General features: G+C 41.0%; 1 protein-coding gene across 1 annotated transcript in view; it reads right to left on the bottom strand.

Annotated features, from left to right (window-relative positions):
- The window catches only part of syne2b (spectrin repeat containing, nuclear envelope 2b), a 119,392-nt gene that overhangs the window by 31,576 nt on the left and 61,088 nt on the right, over positions 1-26,728 (bottom strand). The window contains 35 exon segments of the mRNA XM_069717467.1: positions 907-1,101; positions 1,638-1,869; positions 2,281-2,375; positions 2,470-2,617; positions 3,413-3,567; positions 4,373-4,480; positions 4,794-4,976; positions 5,611-5,806; positions 5,880-6,013; positions 6,261-6,431; positions 6,594-6,737; positions 6,948-7,103; positions 7,520-7,696; positions 7,872-8,024; positions 8,910-9,143; positions 9,492-9,630; positions 10,036-10,229; positions 10,962-11,093; positions 11,615-11,788; positions 11,907-12,107; positions 12,226-12,333; positions 12,758-12,862; positions 13,166-13,360; positions 13,497-13,655; positions 14,701-14,835; positions 15,092-15,203; positions 15,443-15,558; positions 16,156-16,293; positions 16,992-17,240; positions 19,466-19,687; positions 23,905-24,063; positions 24,820-24,894; positions 25,509-25,643; positions 26,264-26,395; positions 26,586-26,702. Coding sequence (XP_069573568.1) covers positions 907-1,101; positions 1,638-1,869; positions 2,281-2,375; positions 2,470-2,617; positions 3,413-3,567; positions 4,373-4,480; positions 4,794-4,976; positions 5,611-5,806; positions 5,880-6,013; positions 6,261-6,431; positions 6,594-6,737; positions 6,948-7,103; positions 7,520-7,696; positions 7,872-8,024; positions 8,910-9,143; positions 9,492-9,630; positions 10,036-10,229; positions 10,962-11,093; positions 11,615-11,788; positions 11,907-12,107; positions 12,226-12,333; positions 12,758-12,862; positions 13,166-13,360; positions 13,497-13,655; positions 14,701-14,835; positions 15,092-15,203; positions 15,443-15,558; positions 16,156-16,293; positions 16,992-17,240; positions 19,466-19,687; positions 23,905-24,063; positions 24,820-24,894; positions 25,509-25,643; positions 26,264-26,395; positions 26,586-26,702 — 5,478 coding nt within the window.

Genomic DNA, 26,728 nt, shown 5'->3' with positions numbered 1-26,728 from the left:
TGAAACTCCAACAGAAAAGACTCATCTGGTGATACCAAGTCTCATGTAACATATATTTCGATGTGATAAGATTTATCCCAAATTAAATTGATATAAAACGTGATACTAGAAAAATGATTGACAGAACAAATAGAGTACAAACCAGTAAAAGACGGCTCTACGGCAGATCAAATCTTTTATACTGTACTCCTTGATATTCTGTCTGTGTTTTTAATGCCGTTTCAGTCTGAAAGCCACTCAAAACTAGACTTTGATTTTGATTTTATACACTTTATTAATCCCCGAGGGGAAATTTCTTCAGACTTCAGAAAATCAAAATCATTTATTGTTGTAATGTTAAGATAAAATTAATAATTCTAAAATATATAAAATTCTATTAAAAAAACTAACATTGAAACATTACAAAATAGACAGTAGAAACCTCACTGTGAGGCGCAATCAGGGCTGCAACTACCAATTATCTTCATTAATTATCTCTCTGATTAAACAGTAAATCATTTTCACCTTAAAATGTCAGAAAATAGTATAAAAGCGCTCATCACATTTTTAGGTAGGCTGATTGATTGTTAGCTTGTTTTGTCTGACCAACAAGCCAAAAGTTAAATATATTAAAATCACAATGATATAAAATAGTGGAAAGCAGCAACTCTTTCCCTTATTGTGTAGCTAGAGCCAGAGCATCTGTTTTTGCAGCGCTAAAAGCCTTCCTGCACAGACCATTATAACTAATTTCAAGCCAATTCCCTAACAAAAACCTGTTGAGTTTTGCAAACCAGGTCCACAAAGTCAATAAATGTCCAACCAAATCACGCTCCATTAATAGCCAGAACAGGTTAAAAAAAAACACACAAAAAAAAAAAACAGATACACAGAGTTAGAAGAACAAGCCTTGCTGCGACTGATTACCTTGATGATGGCCTCGGTGAGATCCAGCCTTCTACCCAGCAGGATGTGCAGGTTGTCCCACTCCTCCTGCAGGGTTCCCAGATCCATCTGCAGCTGAGTCTGCGTCTCCTCGTCCGCCATGGAGAAGAGCTGCCGGCCCACCTCCAGAGTGTGGATGAAGCTGCCCTGATACCTCTGGAACAACAGCTCTGTGTGCTGAGGAAAGAAAGCCAATCAATCAGTCGGGCTGCTTCAATTCAATTAGATTTTTATTTGTTTAACGCCGAATCACAACACAGGTCATTTCACGGCACATTTCATCCCTTCATTCTTTGCTCATGTTAAACAAAAGCTCAAAAAGGATCAGAAAAGAGAGACTGTACTCTCAATCTTTGATGTAAATACAATCAGCAACTACTGTTTGTTAGTCTTCATAACTTAAATCCTCCCTGTGTCTGTGATTGTTAAAGATAAGCTGACTAAATTATTTGATAAAACATCAACTTTCTGAACTTTCACAGTTCTCTGTGCATGGAGATTCAAATCATTTCTGGGTTCGTAATTGTCTGGAAATTATTCGTTTTGACTCGGCTTCTGTGCTTTAAGTTAGCTATAAAGTGAATTTGATGTCCCTGTAGAGTGACATTATTATAAATTCTCCAATGTCCGCTGACTTCCTTAGAAATTCTAAAAAACAATTTCCCAGATTTCCCCCGATCTTAAATTCAGACCAAATTCTAGCACATTCCCACCCGGAGGTCCCGGAGGGAGCGTCGGAGCTGCCGCAGGCTGCAGCGCGGCGGCCCGGCCGGAGGGAGGAGGGTCTGCGTCTCTGACAGGAACCTCTGCAGCTTCTTCAAGCTGCGCCGGTACAGGTGCCAGTGCTTCACCAAGCCCTCCACCAGGGAGCGCCGCTGATCGGCCCGCTGCACCGCCCCCCGCCAGTGCTCCCGGAGCTGCGCCAGCTTCAGGATGAAGTCGCTCCTGTGATCAATCAAGACATGTCTGTATGATCAGATTCTTTGTGAGAGACGATGATGTTTGTTTATAGCGTGCTGTGAAATTGGTTCTGAATGTCTATGAAAGCACAGCCTCCGTGCAGTTTGAGGGAAATTCGGTCAATTCTCTTGTGGAAATTGTAACCAGCCGGTGGTCCTAGATTAAAGGTTGGGTGGTCACCAACGTTGTTAGGATTTAATCTGCATCTGAACACAAATATCTGCACCAAACATCATGGCAATCAGTTACATAGATGTCAAGATATTTCACAAGTGTTGGACAAACAAATTGACCAAATTTCCAGCTTACAGAGCCAGCTGGATGCTGCTTAAAATAACATAGATATAAGCGTTGTGGTGAAGTCCATCATTTGACCAGAACGGGGTGCGACCTCACCTGTCCTCCACCTCTCCTTTCCGCAGCAGCTGAAGAGATTCAGTGATGACTGAGTGAAGGATCTGGTGGCCGATGGACAGCTCTGCCTGAAACCTCTGAAAAACAGCAGGACAGATCAGTAATTCATTTCTGTGTTTGGAGCGTTTCTCTGTCAGTCCGTCAGTGAGACCGTCGATCATGTTTTCATACCTTGTGCGTGCAGAGCTGCCGTCGGAGGCCGACGTACGAGCCGGCCACGTCCACAGCCACGCTGTCCTCCATCCTCTGCAGGAACGACATCCAGCTTTCACACTTCTGCTCAAATCTCTGCCGCCTCAACGCCTCCGTCTGCAGCTCGCTGCACACAAAAGAAGTGACAGTGAACACATTTTATTTCAGGTATGTTTAAAACTTCTAAACCCTGAAAATTGACTTTAAAGTGGGAGAAATTGCCCTCGAGAGGTTTGGGCTTGTTTTTATAAACCACTCGCCAAACCTAACCCTGATATCTGTTGAAATCAGGGTTATTGGGAGTGTCTTAAACTAAAGAACATGTAAAGTTACTGTTAAAAAATAAGAGGCCAAATGGGCAAATAATCATTAAACCACCGTTAGTGATCAACATCCCTTCAGCTACTCAAATATATTACAATTATCTTGAGCCATGTGGCAGTAAAAACTTGCTTGAGCCGACAGTCGTCCCATAAACCACCTGTAAGGCATATTTATTCTTGTTTGGCAATTCATGTGCAAAACGGACGTTCTTTCTTTTATATCATATTTATTTCTTGGTTTTTGCTCCAAGATGCAAAACTATATTCAATCTGACCCGTTAATAGTTTGTCAAACGTCAGAAAATTGATCTGCAGCATTTCTATAATTGTTTAATTGTACTTTCTGCTTTCAGATTTTCAACATGAGGATTTGCTACTTTTCAGATTGATGATGACTGTAAACTAAATATCTTTGGACCTTTAGATTTGATCAAATGAACTTAAAGACACGCTTTGCCCTCTGGAAAATTGTGACGGCTAACCTTCAGTGTTTTCTTCCTTTAAAAAGCATAAATAACTTCTGTCACTATGCCTGTATCATTTTTACTCTCTCTCCATGTAGTATTTTATTTCCCCGCTTCCCGTGTTCCCTCACTGACCTGCAGGTCTCCTCGGCTCCAGCGGACGTGTTGGCCCAGCCGCGGTCGAGGCGTTGCAGGCGGCGCGCTGCAGCGTCGCCCAGCGTCAGGCTGCGGCTCAGCTCGTTTAGCACATCCAGGTCAGCAGACAGGCTGCTCGGCTCCAGGAGGTCAGACTGCAAACATATGGTGGCATCAGAAAGGATCACAGCGATCTGGACTGCTATACACACACAGCGGAGGACCTCAAGATTAAACGCTACCGACACATTCTGGGATCTTCTGGCCTAATTTAAGACCTCTGAGTTACTCAGCTTCCTCCTGTATTCGCTCACCTCTCAAACAGTACGTTTCCATTCACGGGCGTGAAGTCATGGAGAGATAAACCAAAGTTTTACCACATAAATGTAAGACTTTTTCTGTCTTTTGGTGCTTAAACTTATCAGCTGTCATCTGACTGTGATGATTTCAACCTGTCGAATACCAATACGTTTGAGACGGAATATTCCTTCTTGACACTGGAAACATAATAATGTCTTCAGTTTGATAGTTTATACCAACATCAGCGAGACAAAATTATTGAAAAAATGTAAACAATTTGCAATCAAAAGCTCCAGAGCAGCTACAAATACCATCTTGTGATGAGATTGTTTTGACAAATTCTGCAGAAATTATTTTGTGCTTTGTCAATACAAGACAGAATAAGATACCAGAATTATTTAAATCAATAAAAGAGAGACGTGTTTCTGCATAAACCTTAAAACAAGTTGATGTATGCTAAGAAAATCTCAAAATAAAATCTCAATCTTTTTGCCAAAAATGTTCCTCTGCAGCAAAAAAGACATCTCCATCGTGTCCAAAGACAACCTTTCCAGCTACAATACACGTCACACAATAACAACACTAGACATAGAAGTCTAAAAAGAGAGAAGAAGATGCAGAACAACAGTCATTCATAATCTCGGATTCATGCTGTCTCACCTGGTCTGCTGTCCGGCTCACATTCTCCAGACGCTGCTGCCAAACCTCCAGATTTGTCTCCAGTGTCTTCAGGACATCTCCAAACTCCTGCAGTCGCTCGAGCTCCTCCTACACACCAATATAACACAAGGCACACGGCCATATGGGTCTTAATTTATAGGTCAAGGTGAGACTCAGGTGGCAGTTACCGAACATCAGAGGTGAAACTAATGCAGGCACAAAACAAGCGACAGGTTACAGGAGAAGACTTACCTTTAGGTTTGTCCACATAAAAAAAAAAAAAGTCAGTTAAGCACTTCAAACAAGTTAAACATGTGATTACTTCACTGCAGGTGGTTCTGTAAGTTAAAATGAGTGAAGACAGTCCGGTCTGACTTCACTAAATCCCCACAGAGCGACTCATTCATTCATGAAGTCGTACCTGCAGCTGACCCAGCTTCCTGGGCAGCTCCTGCCTGAGCTGCAGGACACCTCGTGACAACAGGCGGCTCTCCGATTGGACGACAGCGGCAGCTGAAGGTTCCAGAGGGCCGGTGAGGTCCTTGGAGGCTTTCAGCACCCCCTCCAGGTCAGACTGCAAAGTGTCTGTCCTCTCCAGTAGACTCTGGAGGAGACAAACAAGCAATACAAGTTAGGGTAAAGAAATGGGAAGATTGGAGAATTTCTTTAATGTGGTGTCAGTGCAGTGGTTTTAAAGATTGTTCTGCACCTCTAAACCATGGATTTATTTGTTTAATCAGACTTTGCAGCAGAATTAGTGAGAAAAAACAACAACTAAAGTCGTCGTAGAGTTGTTGCAAAAATAGACCAGACTAAAGTGAATTTTAAAGGTCAGAAAACTCAACTGTGGGAGAAGGACAGATGAGTCACCGGAAGTTAAAAGCTTGTTTTATTGAATCTGTTTACTGAGTGCTTTTTTTTTTTGCATTGAGAATTTTATTTATTTATATATTTAAATTTCTGTTGCTGAAACCAAACAGGTTTCTTCTAATGACATTTTTTTTTTTTTTTTTTTTTTTAAATGGAATAATTTACATGAATGAATGCTGCTTTTAGATTTAAAAAGAAAGACTTAGTTACATTTTATGACTGAAATTTTAAGAAAGATTGCACAAGTTTCAGCAAAATGAACACTTTACTCTCCACAACAGAAATGTGACATGAAAAAGACATCGTAGACTTTTGTCACTTGCTGTTTTCGTTAGAATTATTTTTCTGCTTCCTGTTTACTGCCTCACCTGGATATTGTGTATCCTGACGGCGACCTGCTCCACAGTGTTGTCCTGTCCGCTCAGCGCCGACGTGACGTCCCTCTGTAGCGTCTGCAGCTGCTGGGAGAAAGAACCAGCCAGCCGGGCGTAAACCTCCCAGACGACCTGGATCCCCCGGCTCCTCCGGAGCTGCTGGTCCAGAGCTCCACTCACCTCGGTCCAACTGGAAAACAGAGAATTACTGCGTGATCGTTACTGTGAGTGTGTGTGTGCCTGCGGGCAGGTGTCTGTCTCACCTGTGTCTCTGTCTGTCCAGCTGCTCGGTGACGACGGCAGCAGCAGCAGGACTGATTGTTTCTCTGAGAGAGACGATGGTTTGACTCAGTTCCTCCCATTCGGCCTCTGCAGCTTGAGTCTCCTCATGAAGGAGCTGCATCCAACATAACAGACAGACATCAATCATCAGAGATGTATCATCCAAACAAGATGTCAATATGAGGAACACTCTTTCTGCACTTTGGAATGAGAAACTTTAGATTTAGAGACAATTTGTGGGATAATATTGAAATGTGGTTGGATTTGCTCGTGTTTAACGTTCCAGAAATTGCATTCTTCCACTCAAATATCTCTAACTTAGATCTAAAATGTAATATTTAAACATATACACCTATGAGTACCTGGAGCTTTTCATGGAGATCTCCGTGTGCCTGCAGACAGAGCTGAGGGCTCCTGTAACGATCCAGAGTCTGAGATATTCTTATTGTTTTCAGCGTCATGTGATTCTGTTTGTTCTCGACGCTGCTCCACAGCTGCTGAGTCTGGATCAGCTTCTGTTTCACCGATTCATTCTGTAAAGGACCAGAAGACGATTCAATAAGAGGTTCAAAACTACAGTTTGACAGCATCAATAAATTCTGCATACTTCTCATTCCTTGCAGTGAAAAGGAACAATGACATAACTTTTACATCTACAAGACAATTAACTTCTAAATTTTCTTTGAGTTATTTACCTGTTGAGTGAGCGCTGCACAGGCCTGGATGGATTTATCTGCCCGAGAGATAAAATCACTGCAGCTGTCTGCTCCTCTGCCACAAACTTTGTCTCTCAACTCCTGAAGAGCCGCAGACTTCTGCCTGATCTTCTCCTCCAGGTCCTACAAAACAGACATTTCAATTTATTAAATTTAAATCATTGTTTTGATTTAATTCCATGACCACTTTTAGACTTTAAAAAAAAAAGAAAAAAAGGAAGTGGATATTTGTATTTCTTTGCAAAAGACTCAGTTGACTCAGAATTTTACTTCCCACAATTGAGATGTTCTGACTGTTCACACAGATGTTAGAATACAGATGTGGCCTCTGACCTGGCAGCTGCTGATGCTCCTCTGGAGCGCCGTCCGGCTGCTGGGTGTCTGAGCCGAGTCGATCCAGAGGCTCTGATCTGTGATCCAGATGTTGATCTGCTGCAGCCGGGCGTCCCGCTCCACTCGTTTCCTCAACTCCTGTTCCGCCTCCTGAATCTGAACACCACAAAAACACTGTCAACAGATCACACAAATCTCCTCCGGCGGTCAAAAATGATGACTTCAAAGCTTGGTTGAGACTTACTTAAAATCATTTTTATCATGTAGGAAATAATAAAAAGTCAAATCAAGATAAATATTGATAAGGCAGGAGGGAGACGGCATCTTCAACCTTTTGTGGCCTTTAAACAAACTATTATGCGGGTCACAACAAAACATTTTTACAATGCCCCTGTAAAATCTGTTAAAACTATTAATAAAATATTAAATTATCAAATTTATTTTTCAATCTTGATATTTGAAAGTCTGACATTTGATGAACTTTGACCTAATAATAATTAAATGTATAAAAACATCTTGCGTTGGGATTGTTTTTTTTTTTTTTTGTCAAACTATTTAAAGTCTGAGCTTACCTGAGAGTTGAGTTTCTCCTGCAGACTGAGCCACTGATGGTGGAGGCCACCCTGCTCCTCTGCGTACTGGTTGCATCTGTAGCGCCTCCTCTGGTCCTCCTCAGCACTACAAGTCTGTAACGGCTGGTTCACGTAGTCCAGTGTGGTCTGATGTGCGGACATCTCAGTCTGACATTCCTGAGAAAAAAACAGCATGGATGGAGAGAAAGAGACACAATTACAAGTAAACAAATAAACTTCTGGCAGGACCTCAAAATTGAAATTAATGCACAGAAAATATCCCACAACTGTCTGAAAAGTAATCAGGACATTAAGGGACATAATTTGCGTTCATCATTCAGTCCATTTGTACCTTGCAGTATTTCAGAAGATGCGTGAGATCCGTGTTGGTGCAGGAGTTTTGGTTGATCTTGTAGCGATGCTCCTCCAGCTGGGACTCAACTGCTGAAAGCCAGGCCTGGAGCTCTGACAGCGCCCCCTGCTGGCTCATCATCTCCATCCATTGCTGAGGAGGAGAAGGGAATGAAATCAACAAAATTAACTTACTTACGACAACAAACTCTGTTTTTTTTTCTAGGCAGTATGTCAGTCTCATGACCTTTAAGAAAAAGCTGCACTCCAAAAAGCTGAAAGCAGATTCAGTTCATCCAAATGAGCTTCGAAAATTCATGAATACATTTTTGAAAAGGAGGTGAGAGAGAGGCCAAAGATTTAGTAAGGAGAGGTGACTTCAAAGTAAAAAAAAAAGTAGACAAAAACTGAGGTGATGAAAGAGAGGAACCAAAAAAAAGTATAATAAGTGCAGGAGGAAGGAGGTGAAAGTGAACAGTGAAGGAGGAAGGGATAAGAGGAGAGCTGAGAATACAGGACAGAAAAGCAGAAGAAGAAGAAGAGGAAGATGAAGATTGAAACAGAGAGAAGTAGGAGAGAGACGATTCGGACAAATAAGAGAAGATCTTGATAGATGGATGGAAGCAGAGATGGTTTCACACCAGTCAGGGTGAGAAGAGTCCTCAGGACGGTATTGTGCTGCACAGCGGGGAAGATTAAAACTAATTGGTGGCAGGAAGACTGCAACATGATTTGTGAAGCACCACATTGCGCTGTACTGTAGATGTGGGACGAGAAAAGCTGGATTTAGGTGAAACATCTGACATTTAGAGACATGCAAAGAAAAAATTAACTACTCCTGTAGTTATTTAAGTCGGTGGAGATGAAGAAACCTGGAACAGATGTTCATGATCTCTCTAATCGTAATAAAGCAAAACATAAAAACTAAAAAAAAACTAATATAAAACAATAATTACAAATTGAAATATCTGAGACACCCTTCAGGAAGATTTTGGTGAGTTCATATAAATTTTATCGGAAATCACAAACTCCACCTCACCTTGTGCAGAGCTTGTTGGATGACGGGCACGTCAGCCAGCAGACTGGACCAGTCCGACTCTATCTGTCTGAGTCTGGTGTTGACGGAGCAGAGATCTGGGTCCGAAGTCTGGGACGGAGAAGTCAGGTTTCTGTCCGAGTCTCCACCCGCCACCTTCAGCTGGACCAGCTGGGCAGCAGCACCGATCACCGACACCTTCAGCTCAGATTTGGCCTCCAACTCTTTGGTTAAAGCCTGAAATATAAGGCTGTCTAGTTATATTCTGTTGGCCAAAAAGCCAAAAAATCAGCACAATACAGCTGATCTGTGGGGTTTGGAAAAGGTTTGGTATTGTCTTTTGATTTTTCAGCCTATAGAAATAGATCTTTTTCTTGTTTAAATTTGATGATTTTTTTTTCAGTTCCAATATGCAGGAGATTGACCCTTTCAAATTAGGAGGACGTATTTAATTCTCTATATTTATTTAATTCAATGATCGAAGCTGCTGTTACTTATTTCAAAGTGTAATTTAAAAAAAATGTATTTACTCAGTGGAGTTTGTTTCTTTACAGTGACTGAGTTTTATGATTATCTCCGACTCACCACAGACTGGAGATGTTGGTCACGCCTTTGTTCAACATCCGGCTCCTCATTGGCTGAGACAGTGAGCTGACTCCACATGTCAATCAGGTCTCTAGTCCCGCCCATCCAGTCAATCAGCACAGCTGAGTCACGGAGAAACCTGATTATTGGGGAAAAGTGACACATTTAAAAAAGAAAAAAAAAGTGCCAGAATACAGTTGCATGTAAATAACTGTAGATTTATTTAAAGAAAATATATATATATTTTTTAATGATGTCAGATTCTTGACAGGTGCTTTTAATTAGATGCAATGTGTGTTTTATAATCAAAATTTTGACATGGCAGTTTTAATATGTTCGGATCCCATTAATAACTATGCTTATTTAAAAAAAAAAAAAAAAAAAGAGGTTAAATAGGGATTTATACATAGAAGGAATTCATTCCAAAGAAAAAAAAAGGATATTGAAATGATGCATTTCAGAAATATTTGATGCTTTAACTTTTTGGTCTGAGACAAGTTCTAACTTTCAGACTTAAAAAGTCCTCCTGTTCGTTCATTCTCACCTGCTCCTCAGCCTCCTCGTTCTGTCCATGTTGGTGCGTTCATGCTCCAACCTCTTGTGCAAAGATCTCCAGCGTGCCTCCAGTTTACCGGTGGACGCGCCCACTGCGCTGCAGCCCGCCCTCCGCAGCCGCCACCCCGCCTCCAGCATCTGACCGAAACGCGCTTCGTTGTCCTCCATCGTGCGAAGCAGATTCTGTCAGACAAACACAACTTTACATGACACACAGACCTCCGAAACTAAGTCCAGCATTGGTTCGGGCGCAAATACACACACGTGCACGCTCACACAACATAAATAGCATTCCTAACGCTCCAATCTATTAGCCTGAGCTATCCAGTAGCAGCATCACAGTCACTTTGAGCTTAATGCTGTGTATTCGCATGCTTATCCAGAAATAGAGTAAAAAAATTCGACTTATTTTAACCATCCAAGAAGAAAATAATAACTCATAGGAGAAATTATGAATTCTGGTTTTGGGTTAACTCGAGTAACACTTTGTTCTTTAGTGCTCATTGTGGAGGATCTTAACTTTAACAGTGTATTATAACTGGTGTGTGATAGGTTAGCTTTACTATAAACTCGAAACACTAAGTCACAACAAAGCGACTTAGCAGCACCTTCTGTGGACCGTTTGAAAAGAGTCAGAGACTCATTTTTAATCCCGACAGCAGAACAACGAGGAACACGAACCCAAAATTACATTTAGTAGGAGCGCTCTGCTTGGCTAAATAACGCACATCAAAGCCGAGGAACATCATGTACCCCTACAGAAAACAACCTATTTGGCTGTATTTAATTGAGCCAATTAGGTCTTGAGTGCAATGCCCAAAGTAGAGCATGGAGCACCCAATGAGGTCCAAATGAAGAGTATGGAGCATTTCAAAACGCGCTCCGTCCTCCAGTCGGCTGCCTGATACAAATTACCTTGTAGACAGCGAGCTGCTCTGATTCCTGCTTCTCCGAGTCACCCCACTCATCCATCCTGGGAAATGTTGTTTCAATGTCTCTCAGCAGGGAGGCGGACGAGGCGCTGGCCTCTTCCCACTGCGACCACGTCTGAAAGAAATCATGTCTAGGTGATTAAATTCAAAGTTGATTGTTGTTTTTTTAATGATAATTCTCATTCCTGAATAGCTTTAACGACCTGCACCTGTTAATTAGAATTCACCTTTTACATTTGCAACATCAGTATAAAAAATTTGGCATTTCTGACGGGATTTAATTATGGTTTTATTTCAGGTTTGAAATGTCCCCTTCTAAGTAGGAACTTAGATTCCTACTGAGAGATTAAATGAAAAATACATCCAATACAAACTCTGTCAAAGGTTTATGTGCCTCATGAAATTATTTATACACAAATGACCCCTGAAAAAGTGACTTAATTGGATCGTAAATTAGCATGCAATGAAACAGAGGTGTTTTTCAGATGGTTGAACAGCATCTGAAATGTTCAGGTCAGGCAGGCTTTGTCGGTTTTCATATAAACCCGCCAAATAAATCACTTTTCACTGTTGTCTTTATTTTCATTGCTTTACTTCACGTTCACGTTTGTAAGTAAACTGCAGTGCTTGTTCTACCTGGAATGTATCCTGCATGTTTGTCCCCCTCTCCAGTCCGTCCTGCTGCAGTCGGGCCACCTGCTCCTGCAGTCCCGTCACTCCTCCCTCCCCCCTCTGGAGGTCGAGGTCTGGGACTCTGACTGTCAGGTGCTGCAGGATGTATAAACGACGGCCCAAGAACTGGAAGAATTTCTAATTGGGAAGAAGTATGCATATATTAAAAATCATACTTCGACGTGTTATTTTCAAAGTAAAAATATCATGTTTTTAAAAAAAAAAAAAAAATTTTTACTTTAACTTAAACACTGACCGTGTGACTGCTGAGCTGCTGCTGCAGCTGCGCCCTGCTGTGGAGCTCGGTGTCAGGCTGCCGAGTCAGGCGTTCAGAGCCCAGACTGAGCAGCTCCTCCAGGCTGCCGACCAGGAGCTCATACTGCTGCTGCAGGTCCATGCTGCCCTTCAGCTCCTCACAGTGGGAGCGAACGCCGCCCAGCACCGTGTCCAGCTCACCCTGTACATAAGAAGGGGACATTCGAAGATTTAAAAACGCTTGCGGCATCATTCAGCTTAATTATTTACACTTCCCAAATAACGTATTTGCATAACTGCTTATGCAAAAGATGACCTACCTGCAGCTGCGTGGCCTGGACGATGAGTGAATCAGGCAGATTGTGTTGGTCAGCCTCCCCCAGCAGACAGTTTACTTGCTCCACCTGCTGCTGCAGAGACTCCTGAATCTGAACAAACAAACACACGTAAACTGAAACGGATGAAGGCTTTATGATGAAGTGTTACAAACAAACAATCAGGACATTTTACACAACTTTGTTCCCGGCTACTCCTCAAGGTGTTGAGCCGCTTACATCTTGCTTACATGTATATCCTCTATTCCTCACTACCCAACCGAATACAGCATTAGCATTTGATTCAAAAGACTAGTGGGGCTTTTAAAATCATAGTGAAACATTTAATTTGTGTTTTAACAACTTGTAGAGAACCAGTATATAGCAAGAACCAATGCTTAAGTTAAAACATAAAACTTCACAAGAAAACGCATACAAAACATCAACAACAGTTTTTCACTCCATTTATTTAGATCCAGTGTTTACCAATTTTATAATTTTAGCATGTGAAGGTAAAATATCACCATGGTAACAGTACCTGCAGTTGTTCATTAAGGCCCAGCGCTCCACTGAATTCATTAGGCATTTGTTGAACAGTCGACCGGTTAGAGGTGAAGGCTGCATGCAACTCTTTTAGGTGTCTCTGTTGGTTAGACGGACAAAACGGGTTGTGTGATCTGCAGCATGCAAAAAAAAACCAAAACTTTTATTTTGAAAAATAAACAGGAAAATGTTATTTCCATTAAAACGACTGCAAGTTTACAGTTTTACTACAAGGTGCGGAGCACCTGTATAAATAATGATGCAGTGACAGTAGGCTAAATCGTGCAGATAATAAAATCAAAGACTTTGATTTCTAACTGTGTCAGAGTAGACCGGCCCGCTCTCCTTTCCACGTGTGAGTTAAATCAGAGTTAAATATGGCGTTTTTTTGTTCAAATCTGACCTGTTTCTCCTCAGCGTCCTCCTGCAGGTTTCTGAGCTGCGTCTCTCTGCAGATCAGTGCCGCCTGGACTAAACGAAGGACTCTGCCCAGGTCATCTACACACTGCTGACCACAGTCTGAGCCCAGGACACGGCTGACCTTTGACCCCTGAGAGACCAACTCGCTCCCGAGGGTGGCCAGCTCTTCTGACAGACTCTGAAAAGGAATCCGGGGAATACATCTGCATTGAATAGATGTGAATTGAATGCCCTACTGTTATTTTTCTTTCTAAATGAAACCAACTCAAAACTGCTGAATCACATTAAGTGACCGTTACGATGAGTCGTCTCACCTGCGCCTGCAGCAGCTCCAGCTGTGTGTCCTCTTCGTGTGGCGTCCCGGCCGCTGATTGCAGCAGGTCGTTGATGGAGGACAGAGACAGGAACGCTCCGTACAACACATGAAACAAACCCTCGTCCAGCGTCTGACGGCAGCTCTCGGCAGGGCAGGTCTTAGCGGGAAAGATCGAAGTGTTGGCAAAAACTGACGTTAAAAAATTTAGACAGAGGATAAATTTATACTAATGTGAGTCAAAAAGTGCAGTCAGATGGAAACTATTATTTTTAAGCAACATGAAACAGGAGGAAGAGGAGGGTGAGGCTGGTGTCTGCGGTGACGAGACCTCTTCATCAGCCCAGCTTCACTCCTTCTCTTCCTGGTCGTCTTTCATGTTTGTTGTTTCCGGCACCTCTTTTGGTGAAGTGTGATGTCAAGTTGTGTTTCCCGTGGCGATTGATGGGAAAAAAAAAAAAAAAAATCCGATCTACAGATTCAGACTCTGTTATGTTCGTTTGTTGTTTATGTCTTTATACATGTAGCACAGTGAGTGACTTTCGTGGAGATTTTTTTTTACTCTTAATCCAGTGATGGATAAAAACTCTGTATCATTTTTTCAGTAGAAAACAGTGACCTCAACATGTCCCTCCATTCATTACAGTCCACTATGAAATATATCCACCATCATGTAATGGTAGCTGATATTTTCTCACTTTTATTTTTTTTAATTTTTAATTTTTTTTTTAAAGTGAAACAGTGTCTAATTGGGACGTCCCATCACAGGTCGAAGTTAAAGCGGAAAACTGGAATTTAAAAGCATAATCTTCAAGATTTCAGTTCAATGTGCTTTAGGGGAAAACGTGGCTACTGGTGGAAAGCAAAGAAAGTCTGAATAAAACAGGCATTATCTGAAACGGCAAGTTTCTGATCACTGGACACTGATTGATGTGTTCTTTGTAAATTATTTTTATTCTATACTGTGCGCATGTCAAACTGCATAATTTCTGAATGTAAATAGATTTAATGGCTACAATAGAACAAATGCACAGCTTAAAGGATATCAAAAATCATATATAAAAGATGATACGTTTAGGGGCTAATCACTGAACATCCCATCAGCTTTATGTGTAGTTTCTAGTCTCGAGAAGAAAACTAGCTCCTGCCGGTATGTCACAACTTCCACCTTCTCTGACAAACAGCCCTGAAAGGCTCCTCCTCACCTGATTTGGAAGCTCGGCAGATGCGCGTCCCAGCTCTCTCAGATGGCTGATGTAGGTCTGGAGCTCTTTCAGGTCTTTTGTGCCAATCATGCGTCTTCGTGTTCCATCACTGCGCTTCAGAGATGAGTCTGTCACCTTCAGAAAAGCGGGAGAGAGAGCGGAAGAGTCACATCGGCAGAGAGCGAGAAAAACATCAGAAGAAAAGTCGGGGGACGCACAACTCTAATCAGGCCCTGCAGGAGTCCCCATAACACCAACGAGACAACAAAGTGCCTTCTGCTCAGAGAAGGTGATAATCAAGCATGGCGTGAACACCGATTTTTTTTCCTTTCTTTTTTTGTATTTGAAAAGTGATAATCAAGCACCTCAGCTCTCACGATGAAGGCCTTACCTCAGTGGGAGGAAGCGGGAAGCTCTCCTCCAAAGCCTGCAGCCGACTGTGAAGGCGATCCCACTTCTTCAGAGCAGAGTCCTCCTCCACATCCGACGCAGCAGGAGGCGACCTGCAGGGAGGGAAGGAGAAAATAACACTTCATTTATCTTCAGCTAGCTTTATCTTTCTTTCTTTCTTTCTTTCTTTCTTTCTTTCTTTCTTTCTTTCTTTCTTTCTTTCTTTCTTTCTTTCTTTCTTTCTCCGGGACTATATAAAAGAACAAACCTTGATATAAAAAATAAAAAAAACCACATTATAAATGCATCCCCCTGTGTGATACATATTTGAAGTGATGAAACAGTGCATTACCTCGGTGACGGCTGGCTGTCGTCGTCGGGGTCCTCGCTGTGAAGTCGAGCTCTGCTGCCCTGCCTGGCGATGGCCTGAGTCAGTCCTCTCTGCTCCGTCAGCTCGTGCTCCAACTCCTGAACAACAAACAACAAAGTGTATCGTTACACGTGCACATTTATGTATATGAATAAATATTTTAGTGTTTGTCTCTCAAGTTTGTTAACATAAAGTATGTTGTGACTCTAAAAGACCAGAAATTTTGTCAACTTGACAGAGAGAATTTTGGATTTATATTTTCTTGCTGATGCATTTCCCTAAATGTAAAGTAAAAAAACTGAAAAACCTTGAAAAAAAATGGAAAAGCCAAATCTATTAAAAGTCAATATGACCCAATCAAGTCATCTAACTCTTATATGATGTACTTACTTCCTCAGAGTTACAGAAAGATTGTCAGTAAAAGGTGCTAAAAAACAACAACAAAAAAAACTTTTTCCGGAGTATTTTACAACAGGAGAGCTGGGGCTATTTTGTTGGGGAGGTTTTGTGTCCCATGATGATGCTAAACTTTAAAGCAAACCAAAAATGGTTTGATTTAAGAGACTAAAAAAAAGCTCCTTCTGCGGGAACTCAAGGTGCCTCCAGGCCAGATGAGATACATAATCTCTTCAGCGTATTCATAAGAAACACTTCACACCAGTTGAAGCCTTTAACCAGTCCAGAGGGTCCAGTACCTTCTGCTGCTGCAGGCTGCTCTGTCTGAGGAGTTTGTTTCTTGATGAGGAGAAGATCTCCTGAACGCTGCTGCTGCTGCGCTTCAACTTGGACTCCGGATGGCGCTCTACCTGAGGAACTGACTTCTCAGGCAAAAACTAGAAAAGGAGATATAATGACAGAAAAAAAAAAAAAAAGTTTTGTCATTGTCATAATCAGTGAAAGTTATTTTGTATTTTGATATTTACTCAATACAGTTTAAAAAAAAAAAAAAAAAAAAAAGTTCAGCCGCATGTCATTTTAATAATAAACAGCACTCAGATCCCCCAAAACTGTCAGTTTGCTTATGAAGACTTGTTCCATGACTTTCCTGTAAAGATTTACAAGCAGCTCCGCTTCACACCTTCAGCTTTGAAACTGAACAGACCTGCTTCCTCACCGAGCGGGAAACCACTAATGAGGTGCCGGAGAGCCTGTAATGGTTTATTTGCGGACCTGTTAATAATTATCATGGAGCAACTTTGCCACGTGTGCAAAGTCTGACACAACTATCCAGGCCAAGTTTTAAGATTAGAACGAGAAAGTGAGAGAGATCAAGATGACGGAAGGTGTTTGAAAATAATTTCTCCTGCAACATTATTTAATTTTTTAATTATACTGACATAAAACGACCAAATATCTGAAAAATAGTGGAATAGAGCAAGATGGGAGTTAAGTTATTATAAAACTGACTGACAAAAACAGTAACGCAGCACCTCCAAACTGGGGAAATGCACAATATAATATATAGTTTTAGTTCAAAACACTTTGTTCCTCTTATTATTTGTATGTTTTAATGTGTACAGACTGTATGTACCTGTTCCTGAGGCTCTCTGAGACCCATCATTCTCTCCTCTCCCTGTCGGTCCTGCAGCAGCTGCTGGAAGGAGACCAGGTTGGACTTCAGGAGCTCCAGTTTGGAGGCGAGAGCTTCGATCGCCTCCTGCTGGGATCCTGCAGCTCCCAGTTCACTCTGCCGCTGCTGCCGCTGCTGCTGCTGCTGCTCGGCGGCCGGACTGAACGCTGACAAGCTGCCGATCTTCTGCTCGATCTCCTGAAACATCTCCTGCACATCAACAAACATACACAGTCATTGTTTTTTTGTATGAACTTTGTAAAGCTGTGTGCATATATTCATTATTAGAGCTGACTCTGCCAAATCTTTCTGCACCTAAATTCACACTTTAACTCCTTTTGATGGTTACACTTCATCTGACACTTCAAATCCTTTCAGTGCTCACATGTCAACTCTTCAAGTCCTTTAAATGTGATTCTGGTGATTCTTCAACAAACTCTTCTCAGTAATCACACTCCAACCAAGTCTTTCTTTCTAACCACAGCTTTATTTCCACTGAGGACTTGCACTTCAACTCCTTTTAGTGCTTGTACGTCGTGCTTTTTACTTTAACAAACACTTGAGTCCCTTTCACTAATCTCCACCTTCCCTCAATAATTTTACTTCCACTGATACTTAAACTTCTTTTAGCGCTTTCACTTCAACTGACATTTCAACTCCTTTCAATATTGTTACTTCAAGTAAATTCAAATACTTGCAGCACTTGCAATTACTGATTTCAGCACCTATCCATGAACTGATGCTTCAACTCCTTTCAATGCTAACATGTCAAGTAATTCTCCACCTCGTTCTTGGGTTGTCTCTTCAACTATGTTTAGCATTTTTAGCATTACTTTAAATATGTCATCTTGAATTGTTAGACTTATAAATAAACTTTAAATGCCATTTATATTTGGGACAATTTCACTGTCTGAACTGCAATCATAAAATGTTTTTTTTTTAATCTGAAAGTTGACTTTGGACCCATTTGTCCACTTGCCTGTCACACCCCTGTTTTACTTTGCTTTTAGTGTTGTTCTGACCCCATTGTTACACATTTATAATCTCCTTAACTTCGTTTCCTACTCTCTTTGTCACACTGTTCTATCAAAACCAACAATTAAAATAGGATGGGCTGAGGATAAAGCACATGACGTTAAAGTGAGATGCGGTTCATGAATAAGGCATCTGTGAACGAGGCTGTTCAGCAAATTGAATAGGAGACGAGATGTCGTCAGTGACTGTTTGTTTGCCCACGGAGATTTGACCAAATGGGACGTGCGCCTGTTTAACCTGTGAAACTTTAATAGAGGCTCGAGTTTCACTATGCAGGTCAGCAGGGTGGAAAATACCTTTGAATAAGCTTTGAATACAGAAGCTTTGAAGCCCTGTTCGGGCATGACTCTATTGACTGAAAGCTATGACACAACAGGCTGCCATATGGATCCAAAGTGTCAAATATCCATATAGGCTAAGGTCTATCACCAGGACTGTATTCATGCTGTGTCACAGTTTTAGCAGAGCGCAGTCCTGAGGTACATGAACCTCATGGATTTTGCAGTATATAATATTTGTTTCAGCCCGATCATCCCCTGCTGATGGCATTTGAGCTCAGAGCCAAGTTCCTGTTTTTACGTCATACCATACATGAGACTGAAATAATCCAGCATGGGAGGGAAATTCGAACCGCCGTGCTGCTGAGTTTACTAACTTTGCAGATGTTGCAAGATCTAAAATAAGCAGAAGTAGTCATGGTAATCATTTGTGAGTCATAGTTTGAAATAATATTGTACAACTTGAAATGTGTTTAACGTCACATGATCTGTCCAGTGACGTACATCGGATATTATTAAGAGCTGCTGCAAACAGATAAAAGGGAAGCAGGATCTCAGACTGTAAGTGTTCATTGAAAAAATCGGTTGCATTTAGTTATTCTAAACTTGCCTATAATCTTGATAAATGAGTAAAGAAATGATTATTTTGTGTGATCAGTGATGAGTTATTTCCAGATTGTGCTGCAAGATGATTATGAGGGTAGTCTAAGTAAATAAAATTGAATTATGCTTTTCAAAAGTAACATTAAAGCATAGATTTTCTATTTAAGGCCTAGTAAAAAAGAAGTGTAAAATGTAACAATCTAAAGACATCACTTTTTAATGAAACAGCTGTGTGAAGAGGGATCTGTCGGTTTCCTAGAAAAAGCTTCTGGATTCACCAGAAAATAAAGCAAATATTAAAACTTGGATGATCAATAATTACTTATAAAAGTTACCAGTTTTTTTTTAGACTGTGGGAAAACAACAACAAATCCAGATAAGAATCCAATAAAAAAAAAAACCAATGTAAACAAATATAAACGTGTTTTTAAAAGTATCAATCCACATTTAGCCCCAGTTGTAACTTTTTTGACTTGTAAATCCGAAGAGGAATCTGATCCCCTGGTGGGTGTAGCCTACCTGGCAGGTAAGGAGCTGCTGCTCCATGCTGTCCTGCATGGTGAATGAACCGGCATCTGTGGCAGCCACCGGGCGTCTCTGGGCTCTCTGCAGCCACAGCTCCAGCTGTTCGACCCTCACCAGACAGTAGTGGAGGACACCGTCACGGGGGCGGGGCCCAGGTGGGGGCTGAGGCTGCTCTGATCCCTGGGACACCAACACAACACATCCAGCTGAGCCTCTCTGCTCCAGGGTCGCAGGTCAAGAGAGGGAAGAGAGAGAAAGGAGGGAGGGTGAGAGCTGAACTGAGCAAACTGCAACTTTGACCTGAGTCCGCCTGAACAGGTCACAGCCAATCTAAACAAACACTTCGGACCTGTGACTCCACTTCTAACACTTCCAGTGTTGCTCTTGTCTCACTCCTCTCTCTCTCCGTCTCTCTTCCCCTTTCTGCTCCACCCACCTGTGGCAGAAAACCACTTCCTGGAGCAGTGGCAGGGCTCCAATGACAGAATGACAGAGACACAGATAGAAAAAGAGGCCTCAGCCTTACAGTGAAACAAAGCAGTCAACACAGAATCCAAACACCTTCCTACTTCTTCCTCAAACTGGTAATAATTTGATTTTGGTGTCCTGCTCCTTTTCCTCTCCTTTTTCAACCCTGCTTCCTTTTTAGAGTGAATACTTTTTTTTTTTTTTTTACAGTGCAAGTTTAAACTCACAATGCACCAAATGACTGAATGATTTTCTTTCATGGCCGAGCTCTTTGCATACAGACACAGAGGACCTGCTGAGGATTCAGTGCAGCCTCAGCCGGATGTGAACACCAAAAGTCAACAAACCAGCTTTAAATGTCTGAACAGCTTGGCTCTTTCACCACACTTTGACGTCAGCAAGTCCAGAGAACATATGTAGAAGGTTACGTAGATTACGTAGAAGGTTTCCTCAGATTATGAATGTAAAGTCAGCACACTTATTTCGCACTCGGTAGACATTCAAATTATTTCAACTGAATCATGTGTTTGTTTGAAATACCTAATCATGCTCATATAATAATGTGTCCACTCCAATCTCTGTTTCACATGAAGGCAAAACTGCACAAGCAAAGAAAAATTATGGTGTATTAATTCATCATGTCTCAAATACAATGAGGACATTCACTTAACAGTAATTTAATGGCGCAAAATTAGCATATAAAGAACAGAATTTATACATTTTGGGGTAAAAACTAGTCCTTAAAACTCTCCAACTAGTCCCCAGACATCAACAACTAGTCCTTAAAACTCTGTAACTAGTTCTTAGACCTATGCAACTAGTCCTTACACCTCTGTAACTAGTCCTTAGACATCTGTAACTAGTCCTTAAAACTCTGTAACTAGTCCTTATACCTATGTAACTAGTCCTTACACCTCTGTAACTAGTCATTAGACCTCTGTAACTAGTTCTTAGACCTCTAACTTGTTCTTAGACCTCTGTAACTAGTTATTAGACCTCTGCAACTAGTCCTTAGACCTCTGCAACTAGTTCTTAGACCTCTGTAACTAGTTCTTAGACCTCTAACTAGTCCTTAGACCTATGTAACTAGTCCTTAGACCTATGTAACGAGTCCTTACATCTCTGTAACTAGTCTTATACCTTTGTAACTAGCCCTCACACCTCTGTAACTAGTCCTTAGACCTCTGTAACTAGTCCTTAGACCTCTGCAAGTAGTTCTTAGACCTCTGCAACTAGTTCTTAGACCTCTGTAACTAGTCCTTAGACCTCTGTAACTAGACCTTAAACACAGTACCTGGTCCCTAAACTCTGCAACTAGTCCTTAATCTCTGCAACTAGTTCTTCAAACTCTGCAACTAGTTCTTAGACCTCTGTAACTAGACCTTAAACACAGTGCCTAGTCCCAAAACTCTGCAACTCGTCCTAACAAGAATTCTGTAACAAAATAAACACCCCCTGCTTCCTCCTGAGCTCTGTGTGACTATAAATTCACAACTGTGAATGGAAAATATAATGAAATGCATTTGAGATTAAGAAAAAAGATACAGCTATGTAAGTAAAACTTCACATAAAACAGCGGGGTCGAATCATCGGTCATGACATAAAACTTGTTAACCAAGTAGATGGTTATTAATGTAATGGAGCAGCAGTTTAATCAACTCGGTCCATCAGCTATTTGTATTGAGCCAGTCCCACCTCTTCATCCACTCCTGCATGGTTAGAGGGTTAAGAGGAGGAGGACAGAGATTTTGGAGTGTGTCATGCGTGCACCATGGCACCGACTGCAGTTTTATGTGTATTTATGGCCCTCAAGTGTTGTCATGGGGTCTGAATGTGGTAGTTAACGCTGATGCTATTTGACGAGGACTTTCAGAGGATTGCTCCAGATTTGTGCAGAATTGGCCTTTGAGAGGTTTATGTTTGCTTTGGGTGTATAAGTGTGCGTCTTCATCAACCCTCCGCGCACGCCCCCCCTCTGTCCCTTCATGAGCTCCTGACACAGAAAAAGAGACGGAGGAGTGGATCACTGCTGTGGGTTTATTTGTATTTGTGCTCTTGTTTGGATATGCAGACAGATTGGAAAGACAGAAGTGGAACAGTGTCGTACAGCACATGCCACGTAATGAAAGAGGTCTCCGCCGCTTTCAGGTGAAAAGCTTGTATTTCCAAAAGTGGCAGCTTTGTATACGTTAATACGTATTTTTAAATAATGATAAATAGCTGTAATGTCATTTTTGATCTTCTGTAGTCTTTGTATAATCAATGCTTGTATCAAATAATGTTGATTTAACCACTAAATTGGGAGTTACGTTGTTTTCACCTGCCAACGGCTGTGTTAATCAGTAATCATTTCAAACCAGTGCATTTTCATGGCCAACAATCATCTTAAAAACATATTTTTTTCTTGAGTATAAAAGCTGTATTTCTGAGAGTGAAAATGAAATGCAGATTCACAACAAAGCGGTTTTCCACACTCTCCTGCTGCAAGGCAGTGACAGAGCAAAAATAAATCTGTTCAAGTCTGTAAACAACATACTGCACTTTATTATTTATGTATTGATCTTATGGAAATACAAATGGCTGATGCATATAAGCAAGCAAACAAAAAATGTTTTATTTCCACAGATATGCTCTGCATTTGCTGGTAAATGAGCCCAGACAGTAAAATGAAAACAATCATAATGTTTTAATTATTTTATGTCACCATTCCCTATACGATACATTATTAAACAAAATAGGTCTATTAATACACTGTTTCTGAGTTTTATAAAAACATACTAACCCATCAGAATAAAGGTCCATGCAAAAGGCTTAATACAGACTGTTAAAAACCATCCACCCCACATGCTAAATACCGTCAGTCAGCTTTCGTATTTAACCATCACCCTGCCAACCAATTCTCACTTAGCAGATAATGTGCCGTGTCATCTTGAACCACATCTCAGTGGTGTCGTCAGATTAGGGCAGAATTACTCCTCTGCAAACTCAGTAATCCTTCATGTAAACACACAAGTAAACTTGGAAGAAAAAAAAAGTACGTCTTTGGCACACATCTGCTTCGATGTGATTACGTAGCTCTATGCTGCATCTTATTTGAATGCAGTAACAAACACTGAGATTTCAAATGTAAACTAAAAGTCCACAGTTCGTAAATGTGGATGTCGATATCTGTAATCCCCCGCCATGTAAATGCACTGAAAGGTTTCATGGTGAGACATTTCTAAAACAACTCAGAGGTCATGACTCAGTGGTAGAATGAATCAGGAGCTCTTTACTCGCCTCTAGAAGAAGGAGCGTTCTATGTTAACTTCTACGAGACGATTTCAGTTCTAGGTTTGGTCATAGGGAAAAAAAAAAGCATTCTAGAAAAAGTCAAAAGCAAGTTCTAGAATAGAAGAAGTCAATACGGGTTTCTAGAAGGTGTCTGGAAGTTTTATGGTTGGATCAAGAAGAAATTGGAAGTTCTAAAATGCATTCAAAAAGATTGAATAATGGTTTCTTGATAAAGAGAGGTTTGGTTTTACAAAAAACTTTGATTCTAGAAAAAGTCATTGCCTCTCAAGCTAGCTCAAAAAAAATAAGCTGCTCTAAATTTGAGTGTAAAAGTAGGCAGTTAAGTCTTTGGTCTAGAAGAATTTGAGTTCCAACTTTGAGGAAAAACATCCAGGACCCAATCCAGAAGATTTTTCTAGAGGCTTTGCAATCTAGGGTTGATTCTACAGGATATCTAGAAAGGATTGGTGCAGGTAGTAGAAGAAACTCTGGTTCTACTGTAGGTTTCTTTGTAGAAAAAGAGACTTCTACATCTAGAGGGGTCTAGATGTGGTGTAGAGGTTTTGTTCTCGAACATTCTAGACAAAGCTGTCTAATCTAGGCATGATTCTAGATGGCACTTGGAGATTAAATGGTGAATCGTAAAGATTTACATAAGGAAGAAGTGAAAAGCTTTAGATCTAGCAGACTACACATTTCTGCTGGGGGCCAGAGTTGGGTTTGGACACGTTTACGGTCGAGGCTGTGTTTACCATGCTCTCAGGCAGGGACTGAGTTCTGACTGTGCCCATGGGTTTTGATAAAGCTTCAGATGAACTTGCTTCTGAGGTGTCAGTGGGGCCCACAACATCCTGAAGAAACATGAGCAGGGTTAGAAGATCAGTCAGGTAAGTCCGTTAAATACACCGAACGTCTAGTCTGCCAGGTTACCACTCAATAAGTACTCTATCTTCACTCAGAGAACCAAGGTTACAAGGTAACCACACGATATCACACAGTTACTCATACACTCTGTTAAGGAATCATGTTACATCATGTTAAGGGTATCTTTCCTTTGCAATCTTTCTTGGACAATCTGTTGCATTGTCAAACTAATTCTATGGATCTTTTTTTGTTATTTTAATATGTATTCTTATTGAAAGAATGTGCCTGTATTTTACTACATTTTTCACAATCATAACTACTTGCTATTACTGTGAGTACAACCCAGCATGCAGCTCAAATTTTTAAAATCAATTAAATCAATACTGGAAGCAACTCAGTGAGAAACAAAAGATCTACCGAATTTATAATCAGGATTAAAAAAAATTAAAAAAAAGGCTGGAGGTATTCTAAGTTTTTATTATTGTCAAAGGTGCCTTAAAAAGATTATAAAGACGAAATGCCCCAAAAAATAATTTTACAGTGAAAGTTAAACAGTTAAAGAAGGTGGTATAATTTCCTAAAATAGCAGGATTTTAGCAAACTAACATTAGATCAATTAAGTATTGTCTTTTTGTAGGATTTGGTGACAATAAGAAATTATAGACAATAACTGCGTTTATCCTATTTAAAACTGAGAATTAACAATGTCATATAGGAGCCAGTGATGGATGTTTCAGAGTTACCTTTTTATCTTGTGCAGTCTGTTCTGTGCTTTGTCCAGAGGCAGCCTCAGTCTCTTCGGAGACAATCAGAGGTTCCTGACACCAACAATGACAAATATTATAATAATCTTATTTAACAACCAAACCAAAATGTTAAATGGCTGAAAGAAAAAAAACATAGTCAATATGAGTTAATAGAAGTCATTCCTCTACAGTGCTGTCAGATAGTTTGATCGTGTCCACTGGAGAAATAAAATCCAGACAGGTGTGCAGTTGAAGAAGAACAGAGGAAAATAAAAAGTGCAGCATGAGAAGAAATGGATCAATGATCGGGAGAGGGTTTAATATCATGAATTAGGTGATAATAGTAGAGGTGAGGAAGGTGAAGGGACTTGTGCCAACAGTGGAGGGGAGGAGCGACCCAGGTCAAAGTAGGTCAGAGATGAGTCTCTCAGTCATTACAAACACTTTAATTCAGGATTTAATTTCTGGATTGTTGAAATTTGTGACATCTAGATCAGTCATAGACTTTCACATCATTTTCTATAATTTGTTCCACAACTTGTTATTGATTTCAGGTTAGAAAACGTCTCCCTGCTACAAGGTAAGTGGCTGACCTCGAGTCACTCCAAGGGGTAAAGAGGGCTGTAGGACAGAGAAACAATATGGATGAAAAGGATTTTCTACAGGAGCTATTTCTTTTTTTTTACCTCTGGAGAAGCGCCAAGGAAAGCATCCCAGAGCCACCACAAAACACCTCCTCCACCTTCTTCCACTCTCTGCTCCTCTCTCCCTTTTTTCTCTCTGGCTTCTTCAGCCTGGAGCACGCCTGGATGCTCCCGCTGCTGACATGAAGACACGCTCATGTGCAGAGTCACACGGGAGGGTCAAAAGTACATCTGGGACAATGAGCCAAGAAGGTTACGTCGGTCGCTTGGGTACCAGGATGTCTCAAAAACGTGTTCTCTGACTCCTGTAAAATTTGGTGGATAATTCGCTTTTTTTTTTGTGTGTGTGCAGCTCAAGGAGCTCATTGTTCTGTAGGTTGAACCAAGATTCATCTATGTTGAAAAATAACTTTTAGAGCGCCGCAAAACCCAAACTTTAGCTCAAAGTCCCAGCACTGCACTTCACACGAAAGGCATATTAAAAAAAAAAAGAAACACGTCCAATAGAAAAATTAGTAGAATCAATCATGCAGAGGAGAAAAGACAACAAATTTGGATTATTTCAAACAATTTGTTAAAAACACATGAAACACTGGGGATGCAAGCATGCGAGTACCAATCGCTTCACACTCTAACATGCCACAAAAGACAGATCGATGCGTTTTTCATCGCTACTTTTGGGGTGAGTATCAACTGATGGATATTTGAAGTAAATGAGGAAACACTGAGAGTAAATTCTTTTTCAATTCTCAGGTGCATCAGAAGAAGAGAGGAAGACGGCCCCCTGGTGTTCTTACCTGAGGGCTAGCAGGTGTCGAGGACTTTCTCTGTTCAGGTGAGGACCGCTCCACCGTCAGCAATGTGGCTCCAGATTTCGTCAGTATGTCCTGCTCAACATGGACAATTTGGACTTGGCACTGGTCTTCCTTCTGAGAGAAAACACACAGTACAATTTTTGTGAAATTGATTATTTCCTATTTTCTCCACTTTTTCATTCATTTAAAAAAAAAAAAATCCTAAATTTGCTATTTGTCCTCAAACAACATTTTTAAATTGCCAGTCTTATAAACCAATTTTTTTTAATTTTTTTTTTTTTCAATTATTTTGGACCAAACTCACCGCAGCCTCCTCAGAAGTGGATTTTTGGACTTGAGGCTGAGAGGTCGTCTGTTTGGCTGCAGGAGCTTTGGCCTGGATCGGAGTCGGAGGCAGCTGGATGAACAGAGCCGGGACCTTCTACAAAAGAGTGAAGCAGAAGCTTT

Source organism: Brachyistius frenatus, unplaced genomic scaffold, assembly GCF_029030835.1.
Source record: "Brachyistius frenatus isolate BFR_SWC_R1_liver_20210118 unplaced genomic scaffold, ASM2903083v1 Contig_175, whole genome shotgun sequence".
NCBI classification, from domain to species: Eukaryota; Metazoa; Chordata; class Actinopteri; family Embiotocidae; genus Brachyistius; species Brachyistius frenatus.
Note: the sequence above shows the minus strand (reverse complement) of the source record. Positions and strands in the feature narration are given on the sequence as shown.